General features: G+C 40.4%; 1 protein-coding gene across 5 annotated transcripts in view; it reads right to left on the minus strand.

The window, feature by feature from the left end:
* Nucleotides 1–21,734, minus strand: part of CTTNBP2 (cortactin binding protein 2) — a 150,962-nt gene that overhangs the window by 21,045 nt on the left and 108,183 nt on the right. For all 5 annotated transcript variants that reach the window (XM_004418768.3, XM_087429997.1, XM_087429996.1 and 2 more), the window contains 5 exons: nucleotides 21,054–21,329; nucleotides 18,825–18,920; nucleotides 17,528–17,607; nucleotides 7,343–7,429; nucleotides 7,162–7,261 (listed from right to left, as the gene is read on the minus strand). In XM_004418768.3, coding sequence (XP_004418825.2) covers nucleotides 7,162–7,261; nucleotides 7,343–7,429; nucleotides 17,528–17,607; nucleotides 18,825–18,920; nucleotides 21,054–21,329 — 639 coding nt within the window. The remainder of the gene's footprint in view (nucleotides 1–7,161; nucleotides 7,262–7,342; nucleotides 7,430–17,527; nucleotides 17,608–18,824; nucleotides 18,921–21,053; nucleotides 21,330–21,734) is intronic.

Consider the following 21,734-nt stretch of genomic DNA (forward strand, 5'->3'; position numbering starts at 1 on the left):
AATATCACAGACAACACTGAAGTTTCCACCAGAGAAGAGGTTATACAGTTAATGGAGGCAGCGAGCACATGAGCAAGAGCATACTAGATGTGGTGGTGGCAGTGGTGATGGGTTATGTTTCAGGCTTGATGTGTTTGATGAGCGAGGCACCCCTTCTGAGATGTCCTGCAGGTGGTGGAACACAAGGATGGGAACAGCAAGGAGGATTCAGGCTGAGGTAAAATAAATGAATTTATAGGAGTGCAGGCGGTCTCTTAGAAAGAGATAAACATTCTCCTGAGTTCACAAGCAAGGACTGCATTGCTAACGACGTCATTAATCCCACATTTGATGGACAGCTTGTGCATTAGACAAAAGGGGGTAGTGTTGCTGTTCATAACAGTTGGGTTGGGTTTCCACCTCATCTTCCTTTATCTTGGTTTCCCATGAGGTACCAATCAAGGGTCAAATAGACTGGGTTTCATTGGTGACAAGCTTTGTCTTCAACACTGTGGGCCTCACGTCCTCAATTTTTCAATAACACCTACTTCTCCATCTGACCACGTAAGTTCAACATCCTTAAACAAGTTGGTCCAAAGGTAAGTTGTATTTTAGTTGAGAAAAGCATTTGTCTAGGTCAGGTTATTTAGCATAGTTTCAGGTCTAACATATTAACCAACCACAGAAGCAGGAAGCCATTACAGAGTCCTGTTTGAAGGATTAACCAGCCTCTAATGAGGGTTGATGGGGACAAAAGAGGCCACCCACCCCACTGTATAGCTGGAGATTCCTATTGGCCTGTTGCCAAATGTCAGCTATTCAGATTCCCTTTGCCTATGCTACTTCAAAGCCCTATTTTTGAAGTGAATCTACTCTTTTGTCCTTTTTTCTTCCAACTTTATAGGCTATGTCAGCCCTGCTCCTCTTCTGCAGGCTGGTAATCAGACACCCTCTTAACTAGTCTCAGGGCTACACTCCAGTTTTATACACCCTTGTCTTAAAAGTTCTGGATAGTTAGTTCTAGATCAACACTCATTGGCTTAAAAATAATTAACATATCACACTTCTAGTTAAATCCAAACTCCTTTGTGTCTAAAGTGACCCCAAGTCCGTAATCTCCCCTTTGGAGATGGAATACAGCTCATCTTTTACACTGTCCACTTAAAACGATGCTCTGCGAGTCCAGATAAGAAGGGGCAAACCTTCAAAGAGCCTCCAGTGATACAGCGCCCCAGGAGGTAAACTCAGTTATGTAGACTCCAATGACCAGATTCTTCTACTATTATTACAGTAATTCTATCTTCACTACTTCTAAAAAGGAAACTTCTCTCAGGAATTCACATTATTATTTTAAAATACTGATCTAGTGTTTAAAAAGAATTTTTTTTACTACTTATTGTCACATGTAATTTTAAAAAGTATCTGTCTTGCTAACCTAACTGCATACCTTACACTGAGGCAAAATTTGACACAATTCTAATACACGTAATACACGTTCACACCCTCCTTACCAAATACCAGAGCCATGTGAAGTGACTGTCTTTCATGAAAAGCAATATGAAAAGGAAGACGTTATTTTAAAATAAACACAAAATAACCCTTGCTAGCATAAGAACTACATCCCTCTTTTTGAAGTGTTCTGTTCTACATTCTTTTCTTCACTAGCACTATTTTAATCTCCATATAAGTTTTAGATTCTTAAAGCTAATTATTTAAAATGCGTTTGCTACCCTTCTTTCTTGTATTTTTTGCTTATACACTTCTTTTATTCATTTGTTGTGACTCTTCATTGGCTTTCTTTTCCAGAGTCAGACAGAGGAACAAATAAGGTAATATACGTGCCTTGCACAGTAGAAGATAAAAGTTCAACATTCTAACCCCAGCCCAATCCAAGCACAGTAATGCATTGCTTAATGACAGAGATGTGTTCTGAGAAATGTGTCGTTAGGCGATTTTATCGTTGTGCAAACATCGGAGTGTACTTACATAAACTTAGATGGCACAGCCTACTGCATAGGCTATATGGTACTAATCTTAGGGGACCACTGTCATATATGCGGTCCCTCATTGACTGAAATGTTGTTATGCAGTGTATGACCGTAGTATAAATCTCTTTCTTTAGAGAAAATAAGGTTAAAAACCAGGAGTAAACGTACAATGCCTACAAATCAGCGTAGTTCTCACTGTAGTAATATAATTTGATCAATTTAATTTCTTAGTAGAAAAGTGGGAGAGTAACTGATAGATAATTCCTATACCTTCATTATTCTAAAAGCTTCAATGAAACAGCCTAGAAACCCTTTTTCTCTCATCCAGATCTCTGCTTTCTCTACTCTCTGTCCTTTTCCATCATCTCTTAACCAAAAGAACATTCCCTGCTATGTGCTTTCTGCACTACAAAAGAAGTGACACCACGCCCGTTGATGGATCTTTCCCTCTGGCTCACTTGAGATTCCCCTGTACTACTCATAGGCCTCTGGTGTTCCCATCTACTCTACTTAAAGTGAACGTTCTCTGTTATCTCTTCATTGGTCACCAGTCAACAGCAGTGGGTCCTACTGAGAAAATGATGGTGATAGTGGACGGAGTTTTAGGAGATGAGGATGGACAGCAGCAAGGGCAAGATCAGAGGCCAGATCATCATGTTCTTGACCTAACATTCAGAGAACCTTAGTTTTATTCTGGAGCCATTGGAATATAATAGCAAGGAACTGTCATGAGCAGTTTTGTATTCTAGAGTGAGCCCTCTAGAAGCCTGTAGAGGGCTTGTGGTGGGAGTGAGACCAGAGGAAATAAGAAGGGTTAGTAATGAGGCCTCCAGAGTCCCTTGAGCAAGATACTATAGGTGGGAGGGAGAATGGAGAGCACGAGGTGGAGATGAGATACAGGAAGCAGACTCAACAGAGCTCAGGACTGACTAGACACAGGGAACAAGGCACACTGAGGAATCTCTGATAATGCTGAGGTTGCTAACTTGGGCGACTGCATTCAAGGTCTTAGCAGATGAATCTTGCATTTGTGTCTTACTTTTGTTATTAGAAAGAGAAAGAAGATATTTGATATTTATGAATTACTGAGCCAAATACTTTCATATTTGGAGATGATTACACCATTTCCTCTATAAGAAAGTAGTTAGAATGGAGATTTTTTTGGCCTCAGTCTTTTGTTTGAAAACTTCATTTTTCAAATCCAATTCACTCTCTTGATGCCTTATCATCAACTACTTTCTTATCAGCTCCTGCACTCTCTAATCTTACTTCTTTCTACTTCCACTGCAAGCAAGTTCTTCTACTTGCTGACACCTGAATATGACTAACATCCCTTTTTCTTTGTCCATGCTATTTCTTGAATGAGGAGATTGACCCACTCATTTATTGGGAATCAGTGTACAAGGTGAAATAGAAGAATAAGCTACATTACTAGCCTTCAAGGAGCTCACAATACAACATGTGTGTGGGCCAAGGCAAAAGCCCAGATAATACCCTCACTGTCTTGAGCCATAGTTAGGTGGGGCACAGAGGTATAAACAAGGTCTACTGCTATTCATTAGAGAGAGTGGTCACATCTGGAGGGATCAGAGAAGCCTTCATCTGAGGTGTCCTTACAGCATTTTAACAGGGGCTTTTTCTGTACTTTTCAGTGGGGCAGAGACCATGTCTATTTTAATCAGTACTGTACAACATAGTACTTTGCATAGTACCTGCTATGTGGTAGTCAGAGCGTGTGTATAGGGGGCGGAGTTTGTTTGTTTACTCTATAACGCAAGATGAAAGTTGCAGCGTGAACAAAGACATGGGAAGTGGAAAAGCAAAGAACATGTGCAGAAGAAAAATCATATTCTTCTGGAGCTCAGTTATCTATTTACAAGAGGGTCAGATATTCCAAAGAAGATACAGAAGGCCACCAGGTCCATGAAAAGATGCTCTACATCACCAATCATCATGAAAATGCAAATCAAAACCACAATGAGATATCACCTCACACTTGTCAGAATGGCTGTCATCAAAAAGACAAGAGATAGCAAGTGTTGGTGAGGATGTAGAGAAAAGGAGACCCTTGTGCACTGTTAGTGATAATGTAAATTGGTACAACCACTATGGAAAACAGTATGGAGGTTCCTCAAAAAATGCAAAATGGAACTACCATATGATCCAGTACTTCCATTGCTGGGTATATAGCCAAAGGATGAAATCAAGATCTCGAAGAGATATCTGCACTTCCATATTCATTGCAGCATTATTCACAATAGCCAAGACATGGAAACAACCTTTCTCTCAGCTGATAAATAGACACAGAAAAGTGGTATATATACACAATAGAATATTATTCAGCCATGAAAAAGAAGGAAATCCTGCCATTTGTGACAACGTGGATGGACCTTGAGGGCATTATGCTAAGAGAGACAGGTCAGATGGAGAAAGAAAAATACTATATGATCCCACTTACACACAGAATCTAAAAATACCAAACTCATAGAAATAGAGAGTGGAATGGTAGTTGGCAAGGGCTAGGGGGTGGGGGAAATGGGGAGATGGTGGTCAAAGTGTACAACCCTTTAGTTACAAGACGAGTAAGTCCTGGGGATCTAATGTACAGCATGGAGACCATAGTTAACAATTCTGTGCGATATACTTGAAAGTTGCTAAGAGAGTAAATCTTAAATGTTCTCGCCACAAGAAAGAAATGGTAATTATGTGAGGTGATGGAGGTGTTAGCTAAGGCTACAGTGATAATCATTTTGCAATATATAAGTGTACCAAATCAACACATTGTATACCTTGAAACATAATGTTATATCTCAATAAAAAAAATAAAATAAAAAAGGATCAGATAAGCAAATCAAGTGGATCAATGTCCTAGAATGCAAGGCCTTGAATGGCCTCAACTTAGTTCAGTGGGCGATGGAGAGATGTGGGGGGCAGAAATCACAGAGAGCTTTTAATCAGGGGTCTGGTGGCTTGTGAAGGATGTTCAGGGAGGAGAAGCAGTAGGCAGAGCAGCCATTTACAGGAAAGTAGATGAGATGTAGGAAAAGGGGAATAAAGTAGGGTGGTACTAATGGGGAAGGACGAAACAGGCACATTGAGACCAACTTGGCAGGACATGACCATGGACTGGCCATATAAGAGACAGGGGTGAGGGGACCACGAATGAGAGGACCTTGGGGTTCTAGGTGGTCCTCATATTGCTTTAAAAATTGAAATAGTTTACAACATTGAAAGAACAGACTCCCAAATTTTCACATAAAAACCTGGATTTTTGGCTTCTTCCTCAAAGTCATGAGACCTTCCGACATTGGATCTACACTTCCGCCAGCCACAAGCTGCTGGAGTTGAGAACTGCTGCCCTCATGTAGATGGAGACATGCCTCCCTGCTTCCCCCGGCCCCATGCAGCCTGCTTCACCCCTTAATGTGGCTTTTTGGCACTTGCGGGCATTAAGATTTTCAAGCCTGCCAACAAGACCTGCGTTCCAAGTGTGGGGGGCCAAGAGACTGGTGCCACTCACCAAACTGGGAAATTAGGAAGAGAAGCTCTTTTTAAGAATGCTCCCCAAAGATTTAGAAATGCTGAGTCAGTCCCCTTTGCATCCTTCATGACCTAATTCACTGCTCTCCAGTTTTCTTAGCTCTCTAAGTTTAAAGCAGAATTCAGTCTGTAAATGCTATCTACCCTGATAGGGTGAGAACAAAATATTTTCACTTCTTACACGACTGAAAGTTGAAAAAAACGTTAGGGGGCTTTTGTTATATAACTAAGGGGAGAAATAGAAATCTTGGCACAGGTGAGTTTCTAAGGAGCAGTGGCTGGCAGTGATTAAGGTCAGGCTCAGGAGCCAGATTGTTGGTTTGAGTACCACTCTGCTGTGTCCTTGCTGTGGCATATTTGGGTAGGGTACTTAACCTCTTGTCTCAAGTGTTTTCACGTTTATAAATCAGAGTGTTTAGAATAGGATCTACCAGAGTCAGAGCTTAATAAATGTGAGATATTATTAGTAACATCATCAGAGAAAACAGCTTTCTGTAGCTAACTTTCACTAGTTTTTGGCCAAAGACTGGCCTGAGTACCACAGCAACATTCAGATTCTGGTGGGAGTTTCCTGTCCCCAAAATGTGCTTGTAGGTTTGTGGACTCCTCAGTCCCTTCCCAAACCTGCCCGTTAATTTTATTTCTTGATTTAGGAACTGCTGTAATTTCTTTTTCCTAAGCCTAGTCAACAGCTGTCCTAGCCACAAGATATCTCCCTTGATCATGGCTCCAAAGATGAGAAGCACTCCTGCCCCTAAAGAAAGATGTGAATTTGCATTTCAATTCATCCTTCACCCATTTTGCAACTGCCCCGCTCCTCAGGGTCTCCATCACTTTGAGCCCTTGGAGACTGGAGTCTGGTCCATTTCAGTTCTGTTTCACAGTCACTAGTCATGCTATGCTATGCAGGGTTATGCTAACTCTACCTGTGGTAAAGCTTGGGGTGTTAAGCTCTAGAGCCCAAGGTAGAAAATTCATGAAAATGTTATATTAATAAACATGGTTAATCCTGGTTCTGCCACTATGTAGTTGTGGCAAGTTACTGAAACTCTCTGTGCCTGTTTCCTTACCTTTGAAATAGAGACAGTGATACCTATTTGCATAGGGCTGTCTGAGATTAAATGAGTTAACTAATGCGAGCAATGTGCTTAGCAAAGCGCCAGTCAACGGCATACCAAGGGTTATGTGGAGTAAGTAGTTTACCCCAGGTGCTGCAATAAGGGGTGCTTTGGTTGTAGAGAACTTACGAATAATAATAAAATTTACTAAAAACCGATCTGCCTTTTATTATCACTGTGCAATTCTAAATAGCATCAGGGATATAATCCTTAGTCCCGCTAGGGTGGACAGCTCCCACCACCTCCTCACTTGGTACACTAGTGCCAGTTTATATAGAATGCTACAATGGATGCTTTATAAACAAAAGATAAAAAGAAGAAGAAAAGAAAATGCAGGATGTGCAATAAATATATAGATGCAGATAACTTTTTGCAAGTGTTGACCTAGGTTCCCAGTTTTCATCCCATAGCTGCTGAATAACCGAAAAGCCGACTTAAATTTATCCCCAAGCAACTAAGTTTACTTCCTTTTAATGGCATCACTGAAAGAGCATGCCTTTTGGTTCTCAAAATTCAGTTTGCTGCAATTGTCTTACCGCTACTGATGAACAGGTCTACCAGCTGTTCCTTGGAGAAACCAGCATCCACTTCGGCTCTCACTATTTCACAGGAGAATCCCGCAGCCATTTGTCTGTGCTGAGATAAGAAAACAGAATGATTAGTTCTATACACTTCCGAATTTTCAAAGAAAGGGAGAGGATGTGCAAGTACTGATACCTTCATGCAGAGTGCGAGCTGATGTGCTATGTAGTCTTGCAAGCTTCCTTCTGGGCCGTGGAAAATGACATTATGATATTGCTCGACCTATTAACAAACCAAGAAGAGACCTTAGGTGAAAATGCTAAGAGGAAAAAAGGGATACACAAGCGTGAAATTCCCTTTCTGATTGTCCTCAGCCTTTCAAATGATTAAAAATAATATTTTAGATATCAACTTTACTCACTGGGCACTTGAAGTCTTTCACTTTAATGTGAAATACTGGCAAATATGGTATTTATATATTTATGCAGTATTTTATATAGTATTTATTTATTGCAAGAGCTGACATCTGATGAAAAAGCATCCTTTCTTCCCTGTTTTCTACTGTGAGGTTCAGTCTGTAGCTGTACACAGTGCCTACTGTATTTTGTCCCTTGCAGATGTTTATAATTTTTTCTTTATTATCCCTTGCAGATGCTCTTTAGTTTGAATTTTCCCAATGCTTATCTTACTTTTTAGTGATTAAAACAGCGAGGGATTTCATTAAGGAAATTTTGGAAAATACAAAGAAACGTAAAGAAGCAGAGTAAAAATCACTGATGGTGTCAGCACACACAACCAACCACTGTAAATATTTTTGTTTCCTTCCAGCTTTTTTCTTTGCATAGTTGATGTGTGTGTATGTATATTTACATATTTACATAGAATAGATGTATTTAGAAGGATACATGAGTGTAATCTTTTCACAGCTGTCATATATCAGAGAATATCTTTGTGTTGACTTCTTACGTATAACACACAGTGAGACAGAAAGCCAATGACCACCTACCCAGAGCAAAGGCAGTGATGTCTGGAGCAAGATGTGGAGGGGGAAGTCATCCTCCCACCTCCATCATCCCAGGGCTCAGCTCCCACTCCTCGCCCCCACGCTCTCTTCTTGGAAAGGTTTTGCAGAAAAGGACCTGAACAGGTGAAGTGTCAACCTAACCGGTACAGTTGATGTAGCTCATGTGTGAAGGTTGAGTCATGCAGACTTAAAGAAATATTAAACATGAAAGGGTCTATTCTCTCTTTATAATCTGGAACGGGACAATGTAAGGACATACATATGTATCTTTGCGTTGTTGTTGCTGTACTGTGCTCTTATGAAGTTGTTCCTTCGAGGCCATAGAGGAAGGCCACATCATTGAGGGTGGCTGGGGTAGACTTCTGTGAAGACAGTGAATATGCCCCTGGTCCATCATTATAGGGAAGAGGCAGATTCCAGGATATGAAAGGGAGGCTTGAGAGAAAGCTGTTAGCATGGAAGGAAGAGGGAACTCCTTCCTTACCTGAGGCCTTTAAGACTTGTGCTTTGGCCTCCAAGGAGACCAAGATATGTGTGGAAGAACTCTTGGAACGTAGAGGAAAACGACGCTTGACCACTGGATGTCAGACCATGAGCGAAGGAGGGAAGTGGTCCTTTAAGGGGCCCCTTGATATTGGACTTGGGACTGGGTTTTAGGCTCTGAAATACAACATATCTGGTAGCCACCAGTGATTTCCTCTAAGTTTGAATATTATTCCACTTTTGACAACCCTTCGATAAAAAAGGGAACAGTTGGATTCACAGTGGGGCTAGAGGGAGAATGGTGTGCCTGAACATGACAGTGGTTGTTGTAGTTACCCAAAGAATGTCAGCATCCTCAAGCCACAGGATGAACTCAACAGTGGCTGGCCTGGGCTGTTTTCTGTGGTATTGGGGGTCTGTGAGATAAGCAATGGTAGAGGTCCTGGCAAGGACAAAGACTGGACAGGGACTCCCCTGGAGACATGAGAAAGAGAATATCCTGGAAAGTTCAGTTGAGGTTCTGCTTCTAGGTAGTGAGGCTATGGAGCCAAAGCCTTCAGAGGTAAATTATTGTTAAAGAATAATCTGTTCTCATTTGTATCTATGAGATGAGGAAGCTTGGGGGATGTACAGATTGTACTTGTAATTAAAAAATGTTGCCCAGATTTGTCTAGTTACGGCCCCTTTCTCCCAATCTTAAATGGAACATGGTAAGTCCTTTCAATATGCACAGTCAGACCTTTTTTGGCTTAGGAAATTTTTCTTCCATTATATTTTTGGTAATTTCTCCTCTTCTAGTTCTATTTCTTTTTTTGTGTGTGTGAGAAAGATCAGCTCTGAGCTAACATCCACGCCAATCCTCCTCTTTTTGCTGAGGGAGACTGGCCCTGGGCTAACATCCGTGTCCATCTTCCTCTACTTTATATGGGATGCCGCCACAGCATGGCCTGACAAGCGGTGCGTTGGTGCACGCCCAGGATCCGAACCTGGGCCGCCAGCAGCAGAGTGCACGCACTTAACCATTATGTCACAGGGCCGGCCCCTGTAGTTCTATTTCTAAGGAACACCTACAATGCCTAAGTTCCCTTTCCGTTCTCAACGATTATATCTGTCCCTGATCATTATCACAACCCTGTCTTTCTCTCCTACATTCTGGGAGAGCTCCTCAAGTAAGTCTTTCACAACAGTGAACAGAATATTCACTATCTCACTTCTGCTCTTTATTTTCTCAAGTACAATTTTAATGATGTCATTGCAGTTTTAGTTGTTCTTCGAGTTCCTTACGTCACCCATCTCCTTTCCAACACTTTTCCTTTTAATCCTAGCCCGCACTCTACCATGGCTTCCTTGCTCTGCTTTTGTAGTCTATCTCCTTGCATCCTCTAGAGAATGAACACAATTTTCCAAACTTTTTTTCTGTTTTTTCTAGTAATTTTTAAGGTGTGTTCTTCTTCTGAGTTTTCAGAATGATAACTCTGTTCCGTTTTGCAGTATTCTTCCATAGGTATAATGTTAACTTGTTATTAGTATTTATGTACTATGAAACCACAGCAAGAATTTTGCAATCAAGCAGGATGTGTGGACCATCACTGGTTTCACTCACTGTCCACTAATTTTCCAGTTGAATCCCACCTTCAGTCATTTGGTGATGACAGGCTGGTGTCTATAATTGCTAGTTAAACTCCAGGATCCAGCAGTGGCTGCAGTGGGCTGAACTCCTGCTGTCCACCACGGATAAACTGCAGCCCCAGAAAGCAGGATTCTCCTGCATCCATCCTGCTGAGAGTGCTTATATAACACACTTCCCAGATGCAGCAGTCTCACCAAAGCCCACAACTTCCTGCTTACCTATTTCCAGGAGCATTAATCTCTGAACGGATGTAGAAGGACCCGTACTGACGGGGGGAAGGAGAATACCATGGTGCTGCAAAAAGCAGACACTATGCAGTAAAGGACGTATGCCCAATTTTCTAACTGGTGTAAATCTTGCTTTTTTAAATCGTTAGTAAGATGGTAAGAGAAAAATAGAAGTATTTTCCTACCTAATTTCAGGTCAGCCTCAGATAAGCAGCCTAACACTCTCTTACCCCTAAAGGTAGTGGAAAATTTTTCCAGATTCTTGCCAAAGAGAGACCTCAGTTCTATTCTTCACTGTTACTGTGACTGTTGTGTGTTATTCACTGTGGTGTCACTTTGCAAAAGTATTTTAGTGGGAAATTGCGTTAGGTACTGCTAGCCAGGTGCAATTTTAAACCCGAAGTCTTAAGCTCTCCAAATCAATCCCAAACTGCCATGACTTATTGGGTAGAAATTCTCTCACAAGGAATGGATTATTTCACACCAATGAAACAGGATACAGATTTTCAAGATATACTGAATATTCTACCCATGAGATTTTCAACCAGCATTGCCATTTAGTCTTGCCTCACTCTGAAAACAAGAGTGTTCTATTCATTATAGCCATCCTGTCAAACTGCCTACATCTTCTTAAGATTGATTCTGAAATCATATAACAGCAAGAGACCCAACTTCACAGATAAGCTGTCTTCAATTTCAACACCTCATTTGTTCTGATTGTAGGTTCTTATGAAACACAGACAGGAAACATTCAATTTAAAATTTCATTGAAAAGGCCATTCACTAGCAGTAAGCATTTTGTGTTCACATAGTCTAATATCCTTTCTGGAATAAGGTAAAATATAAGGAAATAAGTGAACTAATAAAGAGAAAAATATGTAAAACATTCCAGATCATTCATACATTCTAATGCATGCATTCCATTAGCAGGTTTCTCCTCATTTCAGCATTATCAATTTTTTGTTAATGGCATTTTGTTGTATCTTGTCAAATGATATAGTTGTGTTGGGTACCATTTAAGATCTGAACAAAAAAATTAACTTAATTACTTGGAGCCTGTTACTCTGCTGAGACTGGTGCAAACATGAAAAGCTTTGCCAAGAAAACATACCTGTTCTAGTGTTACCATATTACATTTCTCCAAATAGCAGGATCTGAGGTATAATAAATATACATGCTCCACGCTTCCAGCAGAGGGCTCTAACAGATAGATAGACAGCCTGGCAGGCAGATTTGTGGGGGGTGAGGGGAAGGGGGTAATATTTTAATTGTGTTGAAAGCAAATCTGTTCTTTGAAAATCAAACTGAACTTCTAAAAGGTGGATTGTAGTCACCAGAATTATCCCCTAAGCATACATTTGCAGTGTGACATTTTTGCTTATTAGTAAAGGGACACTGGCCTTATTATCACAATCAGTACCAAACTCTTTTATTCTTGTGTTTTCGCAGCCTATTCAGGAAGCTCTTATCACATGTGAATTAGTGTTTTGTGAGGCAAATGAATTCTGGATTACATGGAAATGATGACCTCAACAAAGGCCCATCCATCCCTTTATTTTTTTCACTCCAGTGTTTTTCTGCAGAACAGAGTTTATTAGAGTAGCTACGGTCTCCACTATGGTCAAGGTGGCACCTGTGATGTGTTTTCAGACCTGTGGCATTATTTTAAAGCAATTATACCTCAACTTTTGTTTGGAGTTCACTTGTCAGGGTCTGAGGAAAAGCTTCTACTGTCCAGAGATGGTTTTAGGTCAGGTCATGCTGAGATGCTGAACTCAAAAAAGAATGAAAGGGCCAATAAAATGGGGATGGCTATAGCTTAAAGTGTCAAGCTTTATAGCTAGGACTTTCGTTCCGACCTCTTCTGACACTCAATTTTAAAGAACTAATTTATTTACGACTTTAGAACCACAAACAACACAGTTACTGTCAATTTATTCATATAAAATCCTCCCAAACAATATTGGCACATTCAGCATTAGGGATACAAAAAACTGGAGTCCTTCATTGTTAGAGAGGGTTTTAACCATCTGCTGAGGTCCCTCTTTATAGAATAAGTATAAGAGAACAATCAGAATTCAAGAGAAATGATAGTTCACACACAGAGAGACACACACTACATGTATTTGTGTGTGTGTGTGTGTGTGTGTGTGTGTGTGTGTGTGTGTGAGGAAGATTGGCCCTGAGCTAACATCTGTTGCCAATCCTCCTCTTTTTGCTAAGGAAGATTGGCCCTGGGCTAACATCCGTGCCCATCTTCCTCTGCTTTATATGTGGGACGCCTGGCACAGCATGGCTTGATAAGCAGTGAGTAGGTCCATGCCCGGGATCTGAACCTGTGAACCCTGGGCCACCGAAGCTGAGTGTGCGAACTTAACCAACGTGCCACTGTGCCAGCCCGTTTTTAAAAATTAGCTTACTAAAACTGTAAAACCCAAAATCAGACTTGGTGACTAACTTCAAATAAAGATAGGCCCTCATTTATTAACACAGACATAATAATTTGTGTATTGTAGCTATTTAAAAAAAAACAACTATAAGACATGACTCTTGGACATAACTGCTCCTTTGTCATCTGGGCTCTAGCACTCATGAACTCTTCCTGCTCCAGACCTCCTCTGGGTTGCTTGTCCTACTGCCCTACCTGCCCTACTGCCCAGAATCTTCTTCCACTATTGCCATGGAAGCAAAAGGATCCATTGGTGTTGGAGCCACCTCTTCATCATACCAGGAACCAGCTTCCTCCTTCCACTAGGACTTTAGCCAGCCTTACTCCCCCATGCACTGAAAAAGATCAGGCTAGAACTAGTCATCTGCTAAACGGACTGATGGAGTTTTGGGGGCATGTTTAGATACATAACCATCGTTTACAACATTATTTGTATGGGAATGTAGTCAATTTATTTTGGAATGTATGAAGAATAAGTAGATTCTCGTAGTCATGATTCTTGATGATCAGCATGGCACATATCTAACGGCCGATGGAATCTCAAGAGTTATGTCCTAGGGAATTCAGAGTCCTATATTTTAAAGTAGGGTTCAGATTAGGATGATCTATTCAAGTATTTTTCTAATATAAGAATTATTCAAAGTCATTTAAAGTATTAAAATACAAGGTTGCAAATAAGCTAATAAAAATGGCAACTGGCTAAGAAAAAAGTTTGAGTTAATGCACAAAGTTCAACTATGATAATAAATTATTAGTGATTCAAAACTCAATTAAATTAAATGTTTCCTTATTAACTCAAGGACGGAGACTTAAAATTTACCTGTATTATTTTAACTATTCAATGAAAGTATTTGAAAACAACATCATTAAAACAAACAGAAACAAAAAGCCTGATTTAAAATCTTTACTCCATGTAGATTTCTGCATGAGGGCTTTAATATATGCATTTTATAAAATACATTTACTGGTTATAATCACAAAAACCGATTACTGCAATTCTTTCTTAACCAATAGGTTAATAACTACAGTCATGCGTCACTTAACAACAGGGATATGTTCTGAGAAATGTGTTGTTAGGAGATTTTGTTGTTGTGCGAACATCACCAAGTATACTTACACAAACTTAGATGGCATAGCCTACTACAAACCTAGGCTATATAATACTAATCTTTTTTTTTATAATTTTATTTATTTATTTTTCCCCCAAAGCCCCAGTAGATAGTTGTATGTCATAGCTGCACATCCTTCTAGTTGCTGCATGTGGGACGCGGCCTCAGCATGGCTGGAGAAGCGGTGTGTCGGTGTGCGCCCGGGGCCCGAACCCAGGCCGCCAGCAGTGGAGCGCGCACACTTAATGGCTAAGCCACGGGGCCAGCCTATATGGTACTCATCTTATGGGACCACTGTCGTATATGCGGTCCATCATTGACTGAAACGTCATTATGTGGAGCAGCAGTGTAGTATAAAGTATAATTACATGCATGAGAATGGAAGATAGCCTAGGTTCAACTCCTTAGCTTCCACCACTTACTCGTTGAGGACCCTGGGCAAATTACTTTGAGTCTTATTTATTTATTCCCTTATTTATTCCCCTGTAAAATGGGAGTAACTGGTATAAGCACCTACCTCATAGAATAATTAAATGAGACAATTTACATACTTAGAACAGAGCTTGGTATATAATAAATACTTCGTAAAATTCAGATATTACTAGGTTTGCATATCTATAATACAGATTTTTCAACAATTCAAAGATACATCAGTGTGCCCACAGTTAGCGCGGCATTGGGCAGATATGTCACTCTCTGTCTTAAATCCTACCAGTAACTTCCTATCACACTTGTAATAAAACACAAAGTCCTTGCCATAGTCCTGCATGATCTAGCTTCTGGTCACCTCCAGACCTCATCGCCAGTCTAGACACTTTTGTACCTGCTGTTCCCTCTGCTTCAAACACCCTCCATAAGGTTCCTGCCTTCACTTCATTTGGTTTCTTGTTTACATGTCACTATAGAAAGGTCTTTCCTATCAATTCCATCCAAAAGCTCTTTCTGTCACCCCTTCCACTAGCTCTTTATCTCGTTATCTGCTTTATTTTTCTTTCTACTTGTAATTAGTGCTAGCCATCACATTTCACATGTATTTATTAATCTGCTTTTTACCTGTCTTCCCCTGCTAGAATGTAAGCTCCATGCATTGAGGGAATGCGTGTTATACACAGCTATATCATAAGTTTCTAAAACATCGCCTGCATTTAAGGAGGCTCTCAATAAATAGTTGTCAAACAACTGAATTAAATAACTAAACAGGATACAAAAATGCATAACACATGGTCTAATTCCTTAAGGGGTTTATAATCTTACACGGAAGAAGAAACACTGACAACCATTATAATATATTATTGCCTCAGTCACTTTAAGTTTTGAAGTTATTGCTAAAATGAGTGATAAATTTTTATTATCTTCATCCAAGAGTTAATTGTTGGAGTAAAAAAGCCCTTCGTGTACACTCATTTAATTGAGAATAGAACTAACAACATTGTTATTCTAGTCTCTGGTTTGCTAGTCATTGTTAGTCAAACTATGTTTTATGCATTCATTAGGAGGCACACCTAAGTGTACTTGGAATATTCTATATATAATGTGACTAGAAGACATTTCCTTTGACCGATTTACTCAGTCAAGGCTAATGTGCAGTTGTAATTCATTGCCGTTGCCTTTCTGTTCACGTTACCATCTAATCAGGTGAATGCAAAGCAGTGAGCCAGAACTCTGCCTGGTACAGAGAAGCTGGGAAGGGAGACGGAAAAGAAGGAAGAGGTTCTATGAGCTGACTCTACCGACAGCCTGAGGCTCTCATTCCTGAAAACCAGTTAGTCACACAACTTCACCCTTCACTTAAGCAAATCTCTTTATATGTAACCTCAGGCTTACTTTGATGTATTAGGGAGAGGAGAGCAAATAACAAAGGAAAAAAGTGAAAGTATCAGATTTAGAAGACACCATCTCTTCTAAATTGTAAGGCCTTTGAATGTTTTGTGCTTTTGTGGCTGATTTTACAAAGGTCAGTCTCAGCTCTGAGCCTAGCTAGAAAATCAATGAAATGGTCTTTTCATCAGGAACAAAGACATCAATTCACAGTTAATGAAACAACTTTTGTAAAGGGTCACAGTCAAGCCCATTCATTTTTTTAAAAGGCTTTCCAAAATAAGGCAGCAAGCAAAATGATTGTTTATTTAATGTTTTATAGCATCAATATTAGTTTTAGATAGCTCTCATACACACAGACACATGTGTATCAATCCTGCACAATCCTGGCTTCATCACTCCCTAGCTATGAGGCCTTGTAGCTGTTTTACCTCTGCTTCAGTTTCCTCATCTGTAAAATAGGTGACATTATCTACCTCATAGGGACGTTTTGAGGAGTAAATAAATAAGATGTGTATAAGCACTTTGCACACTGCCTGGCATGTAATAAGTACAGTCATGTGTCGCTTAACAAAGCGAGTACATTCTGAGAAATGTGTCCTTAGGCAATTTCGTCATTGTGCAAACATCATAGAGTGTACTTACACAAACCTAGATGGTATAGCCTACAACAAACCTAGGCCATATGGTACCAATCTTATGGGGCCACCATCGTATATGTGGTTTGTCATTGACCAAAACATCGTCATGTGGTGCATGACTATACTGGACAAATGCAAAGCATTACATTTATCCATTTTGTATCCAGAATTTGCCACTTTCTCTTGATAATCATACTCCCTTTCTTCCTTTTAGTAACAGTATTACTACTAGTATTAGCCTAGTATTAGCTGGGCACATGGTTGTTCAGCAAAACATCACACTTCCCAGCTGGGCATGAACATCTAAATTCTGGTCAATGGGATATGGGCAGGAATGACGTGTGCAACTCCTCTGAAAGAAAGGGGTTTGCCCTCCAGGCTCTCTTCCCTCAGGCTAGAACCTGGGTGTGGGAGAGGTGACTCTTTGACCAAGCCCACACAAACAACACCCCAGGCCATGGTGGCAGACTGAGAGAGAAGGTGCTGAGACCCTGCAGGTCTCCCTGGATCTCTCAGCTGCTAGGACTTATATGTTGGAGAAAAATAGACTTCTATCCTGTTTAAGCTATAACTGTTTGGTTCCTATCAAAGTGGCCAAATGAATATTCTAACTAATGTTAACGTATTTACTCAATTTTAAATTATAAAAGTTTATAGCGAGGTATCTTGATATTTATAGCTGTGCTCTTCCATATTGATCAGTTATTTGATGTTAAGTCCATTTAAGGGGAAGACAACCTCATCCTGCCCAAATTAAAACATAAGTCACACGTAGTCTCTGGGTCCAGGCAATGGACACCTGGATGACTGTGACAGAAATCCATAACTAAGTGACCAGCAGACTACCAGGGAGGCGGCTGTTGAGGAAGGTCATGGGGTCAGAGCACAGGGCACAGGGTGAGTGGGGGCTCACACTCTTCCAAACATAAAAATGGGCTACCCAATATTCCAGTGTCAGGGAAGGGAGTTATAACACTCTACTCAACAGCATCCACCTACCAGCCTGAGGTAGTTCTGCAGCATCTGAAGAGGGATCATAGATGCGTAAGTCACACTACTGAGGCAGCCTTCTTGAGGACCTGTAAGAAAAAAACACACCGAAGGAAAATTGGCTCTTCCTTGTTAAATATAAATGATCAAAACACAATAGAATCTATCATAAAAGATACAACATATCTATTGACTTATGTAGGCAAAGCTGACATTTGGCCAAGACGCACCAGTGTGCCTCGACCATTGTGAAAATATTCTAACACTTTGTACCGGCTGGTAAACAGCCACTCCCCAGCTGCCCCTTCCTCCCCCCAGGAAGCTCAGCTCCCATCAATCACAGCCAGGTCTCCAGATCCCCGCTCCAACACTGTAGCTGGTATCTGCTCTGATAGCTGGATTCAATATTTTACTGTTTATAAGCAAATGTTATCAGAGATAATCCCAATCTTCAGCAAGTTCCAGCCTTGGCCAGCATTAATGCACAGGTCTGGGGTCTCCCTTTAGGCCTATTTCCCAACCCCCCTTCCAATTCTGCCATTCTCTCAAAACACTGTTTGGGCCTAAAGAAATTTTCTGGAATGGTCTCACACTTTTTTTTCCCCCCTGAGCTTCAGTAAGTACAGTTCAAACAATACAATAAAACTTGATTAGCTGAAACTGAATTTTTAAAGACTCCATTCCGAAGTATGGGAAACACATGATGAAATCAGTAGCCTTTTAGAGTTAAGGGCTGATAAATTGAGAATTCCTATATCACTTACCAGCTGTACGACCTTAGATAAGAAAATCAATCTCTGAGCCTTAACTTCCTTGTATATAAAATGAGGGTAAACAGATTTCATTGGGTTGTTCCGAGGATTGAATGAATTTATACTTGCAATGTGCTGTCAACAACAGGGCCTAGCACACAGTAGGTGCTCATGAACCATGAACTTGTCCCATTATAATAGTCATATAAAACATACACTGTACTTGACAGTAACAAAAGACATTTCTCTTAACATGGTATCTGTCACTCTTTCATCAGCACTAAGTTTGGCCTCTGGTTTGTCCCTAACGAGAGACGCAGTCAGAATCGCAGCAATCAATGGTCAGGACAGACGTCACCACAGGTGTCAGAAACATGGCTTTCAACTTTTCCTTTCCTTAATCGAACGTTTCAAAAAACATCTAATTACTTAGTAGTCACACGTGCATGACTAGAGAACACAGGACAAAAACATGCAGATTTAAGAACCGGTACCACAAAACAATCATGAAGCAAACCCCTTGTCAACGTTACCTCAGTCTGGAATATCTTTACCTGACAAAAGCACAGTGATCTGCTCTGCTTTATTTTTCCTCATGAAGTCCCACGGGGACTGGGTGAAACTCTGACCTGCTGACCACGGCACGTTTCCTAGTTCAAAAAAATGAAATAAAGTGTCAAGAGAAGCTTAAAAGTAAATTTTCATGAGGGTCAATGTATGATTTCCTCTGTGAGAATCCTAAGGAGTCCAGAGCTTAAACTGTCAAAGGCATACACAGAAGGTCAACAGGAAGACCTTCAAACTACGGGCTTCTCCAAAGCAGTCCTTAGGAGAGATTAAGAGAGAAATCTAGAGAATGAAATTACAACTAAATATTTCTCGGGTTAAGTTTTCAAGAGCACAGCTGATCACAACCTTTCATGGTTCTTCCAGTGCTCGCTTCACCAAGTCGAAGCACTCTGGAGAGATAACAGGTCCTTTATGATCTGGTCCCTGCCTCCCTTTCCAACAAATTTTTAGATTCCAGAAAAAACAGGTAACTTCGGGGGTTTAGAATAAAGCAAGCCTTCTTCACAGTCTGGGCCCTCTGCTCACTCTTGCTCACAAAGGGCCCCACTTCACAGATGTCTACTTGAGGGAGGGATTAGTCATTAAGTACTTGTTTCCATCTCTCCCCTTCCACAGATCAATTCTTAAATACCTATTTCAGCACGCCCCCAACACACACGCATACTCTGCATACCCCACCCATAACTCTCTGCTTTTCTGTTGGCCTGGGTCCCTTTAACTTAGCTTAGGTTAAAGTAATACAGTAAAATCACTTATATACATAACGTTAATAACAATCATGTTATAGTTACCAATTATCAAGTGGCTACAGCAAGGCACTAAACTAAGCCCTTTACCCAAAAACTCAAAGATTTTTAGATCTGAAATGCTACTAGGGTGCTCTGCACCCCAGTGACAAGCATGAACATTGGAACCATCAAGGCTTAGCCTCCTCTGCTCACAGAGGTAAATCTATCCGATGGTGAAGAATATCTATTTGCTTTCGCCAGTTTCCGGATTAGCTGGATGAGGGCTGACGGTAGAGGAGCATTTCCTTTAAAACATGGTTGTGCTGACTTTATTTATCAGACCCCTGGGCAGAACCACACCTGAGTAACACTCTGCTGTGTGGGCAAAATGTGTTCCCAACAATCATTTATGACTGATTTTCTTAATGCAATTATTTAATTATATGCTAATTCTTCTGTAATAATTACAATTATTTTAATGATCATGCCACAGAGACATAAAATTAAGCTATTATGAATAATTTGGTTTAAACACTAGTGGTAATATATGTTTTGAAAGTGTTTTAGCATATATGAGTGAACAGAATAAAACATGTCCTGATATAACAAGCTGATACATTAATAGCATGGTGAAACTCGCTCGCTCTTCCCTCAGCCTTGACCTTTCTTTTACAACATGGTGCTGATGAAAATATAAAGGCTTTCCTATCAGGCAGACTAGCATTTGAATCCTGATTGCTTTGCTCCTTAGCTGCGTGACCTCAGGCAGGTCATCTTATGACTTGTTTAGTTATCTGTGAGATGAGCCTGTTGTAAGGACTTGCTGAGGTCCCGTATATAAAGCACCCAGCATGGTTCTGGCATAGCAGCAGACTCTGCATAGATGTTAGTTCTCCTGGTTTAAGAGGAAAGAAACTAACCAGGACAACTCACATTTATAGAGCACTAATTATGCAATCTTAAAAGTTCTTTGGAGTCTGTTTCATAATGCCTAGCAAACAGAAATAACCAGTTATCACCTGACTCATCCCATGTGGGAGCTTTGATTGTATTCTCATTAATGTGCTTCTTCCAACTCTAGACTTCATTGGGACTCCCGTCCTGGAGGTAAGGTGTTAATGTACTGCATCCCTGGCATAGCCCGAGTACAAATTTGGAGCTGTGTTCAGAACTTGTGCATCAGCAAGCAGCTGCAATGTGGTTAGTTTCTTGCACTTATCAAAATAGCAAGTGCAATCATAAAGCCTCATCAAGGGCTTTTATGTTCCTTACTCTCTAAGCATTGAGGCATAAAAGCATTTTTATACGAACAGACAACATTATGTAATGGCTGCATTGTGAATACTCAAGGTCTTCAGCACCAGCAGCTGCCACAAGTGAGCTTTCAATATATTTAATCAATGAACTAAGTATCAGGTTATTGAGCCCATAAACATAAATAAACCCCAACATTTAACTTTCTCTCCATTGCACGACTGCTGATACCTAGTGTGATGGATCGCACACTGCTTGCACCGAGGCCAATGCTGGAGTCAGTGGTGCTATTAAACGTCACATCTTCCAGACTCCACCACCCATCAGAAGAGATGGCTTGGAAATGATTTGTCAGAGCTTGACTCACTGCTTTTGAGAAATCATCCCATGATGTCTGTTTGCGGATATTTAAAGCACATATTGTGTTTTCACATTCAAAGTCATCAGGACCATAGTTGCCTGGTTGAACCTCACCCACTGAAATCCTTAAGGGTATTTTAAGAGCATCTGTTGGAAGAATAAAAGAATTAGGAAAAAGAAATCCTCATAGAAAAAACAGCAAATAAGCCGATATTAACATTTTAAAAACAAAGCAAAGCAAAGGGAAGCTACCATATTTCTTTAAATAACATTAATTGAATGTTCTACTAGAGTAAACTTTGGTCCCCCAGTCTCTTAGGAACAACGTTGCTTGAACTGTTTACCTTTCCTTGTATCTTTGGCCTTTTCTACTTCATTCACTCTTCCCCTTCAGCAAGATTCTAAAGTTCTTAAAAAAAAAAAAACTGAGAAAACTAAAGCTTTCTCTTGACTCTGAATTCTCTATATTGCCCTTTTTCCTCACCTTCATTGATACCATCATGAATAAGGCAGGTTATAGTTGTACAGGTCAGTGTGCTTAGGACAGTGGCT

This window comes from Ceratotherium simum, chromosome 1 (assembly GCF_057802395.1).
Source record: "Ceratotherium simum simum isolate JZ-2026a chromosome 1, ASM5780239v1, whole genome shotgun sequence".
NCBI lineage: Eukaryota > Metazoa > Chordata > Mammalia > Perissodactyla > Rhinocerotidae > Ceratotherium > Ceratotherium simum.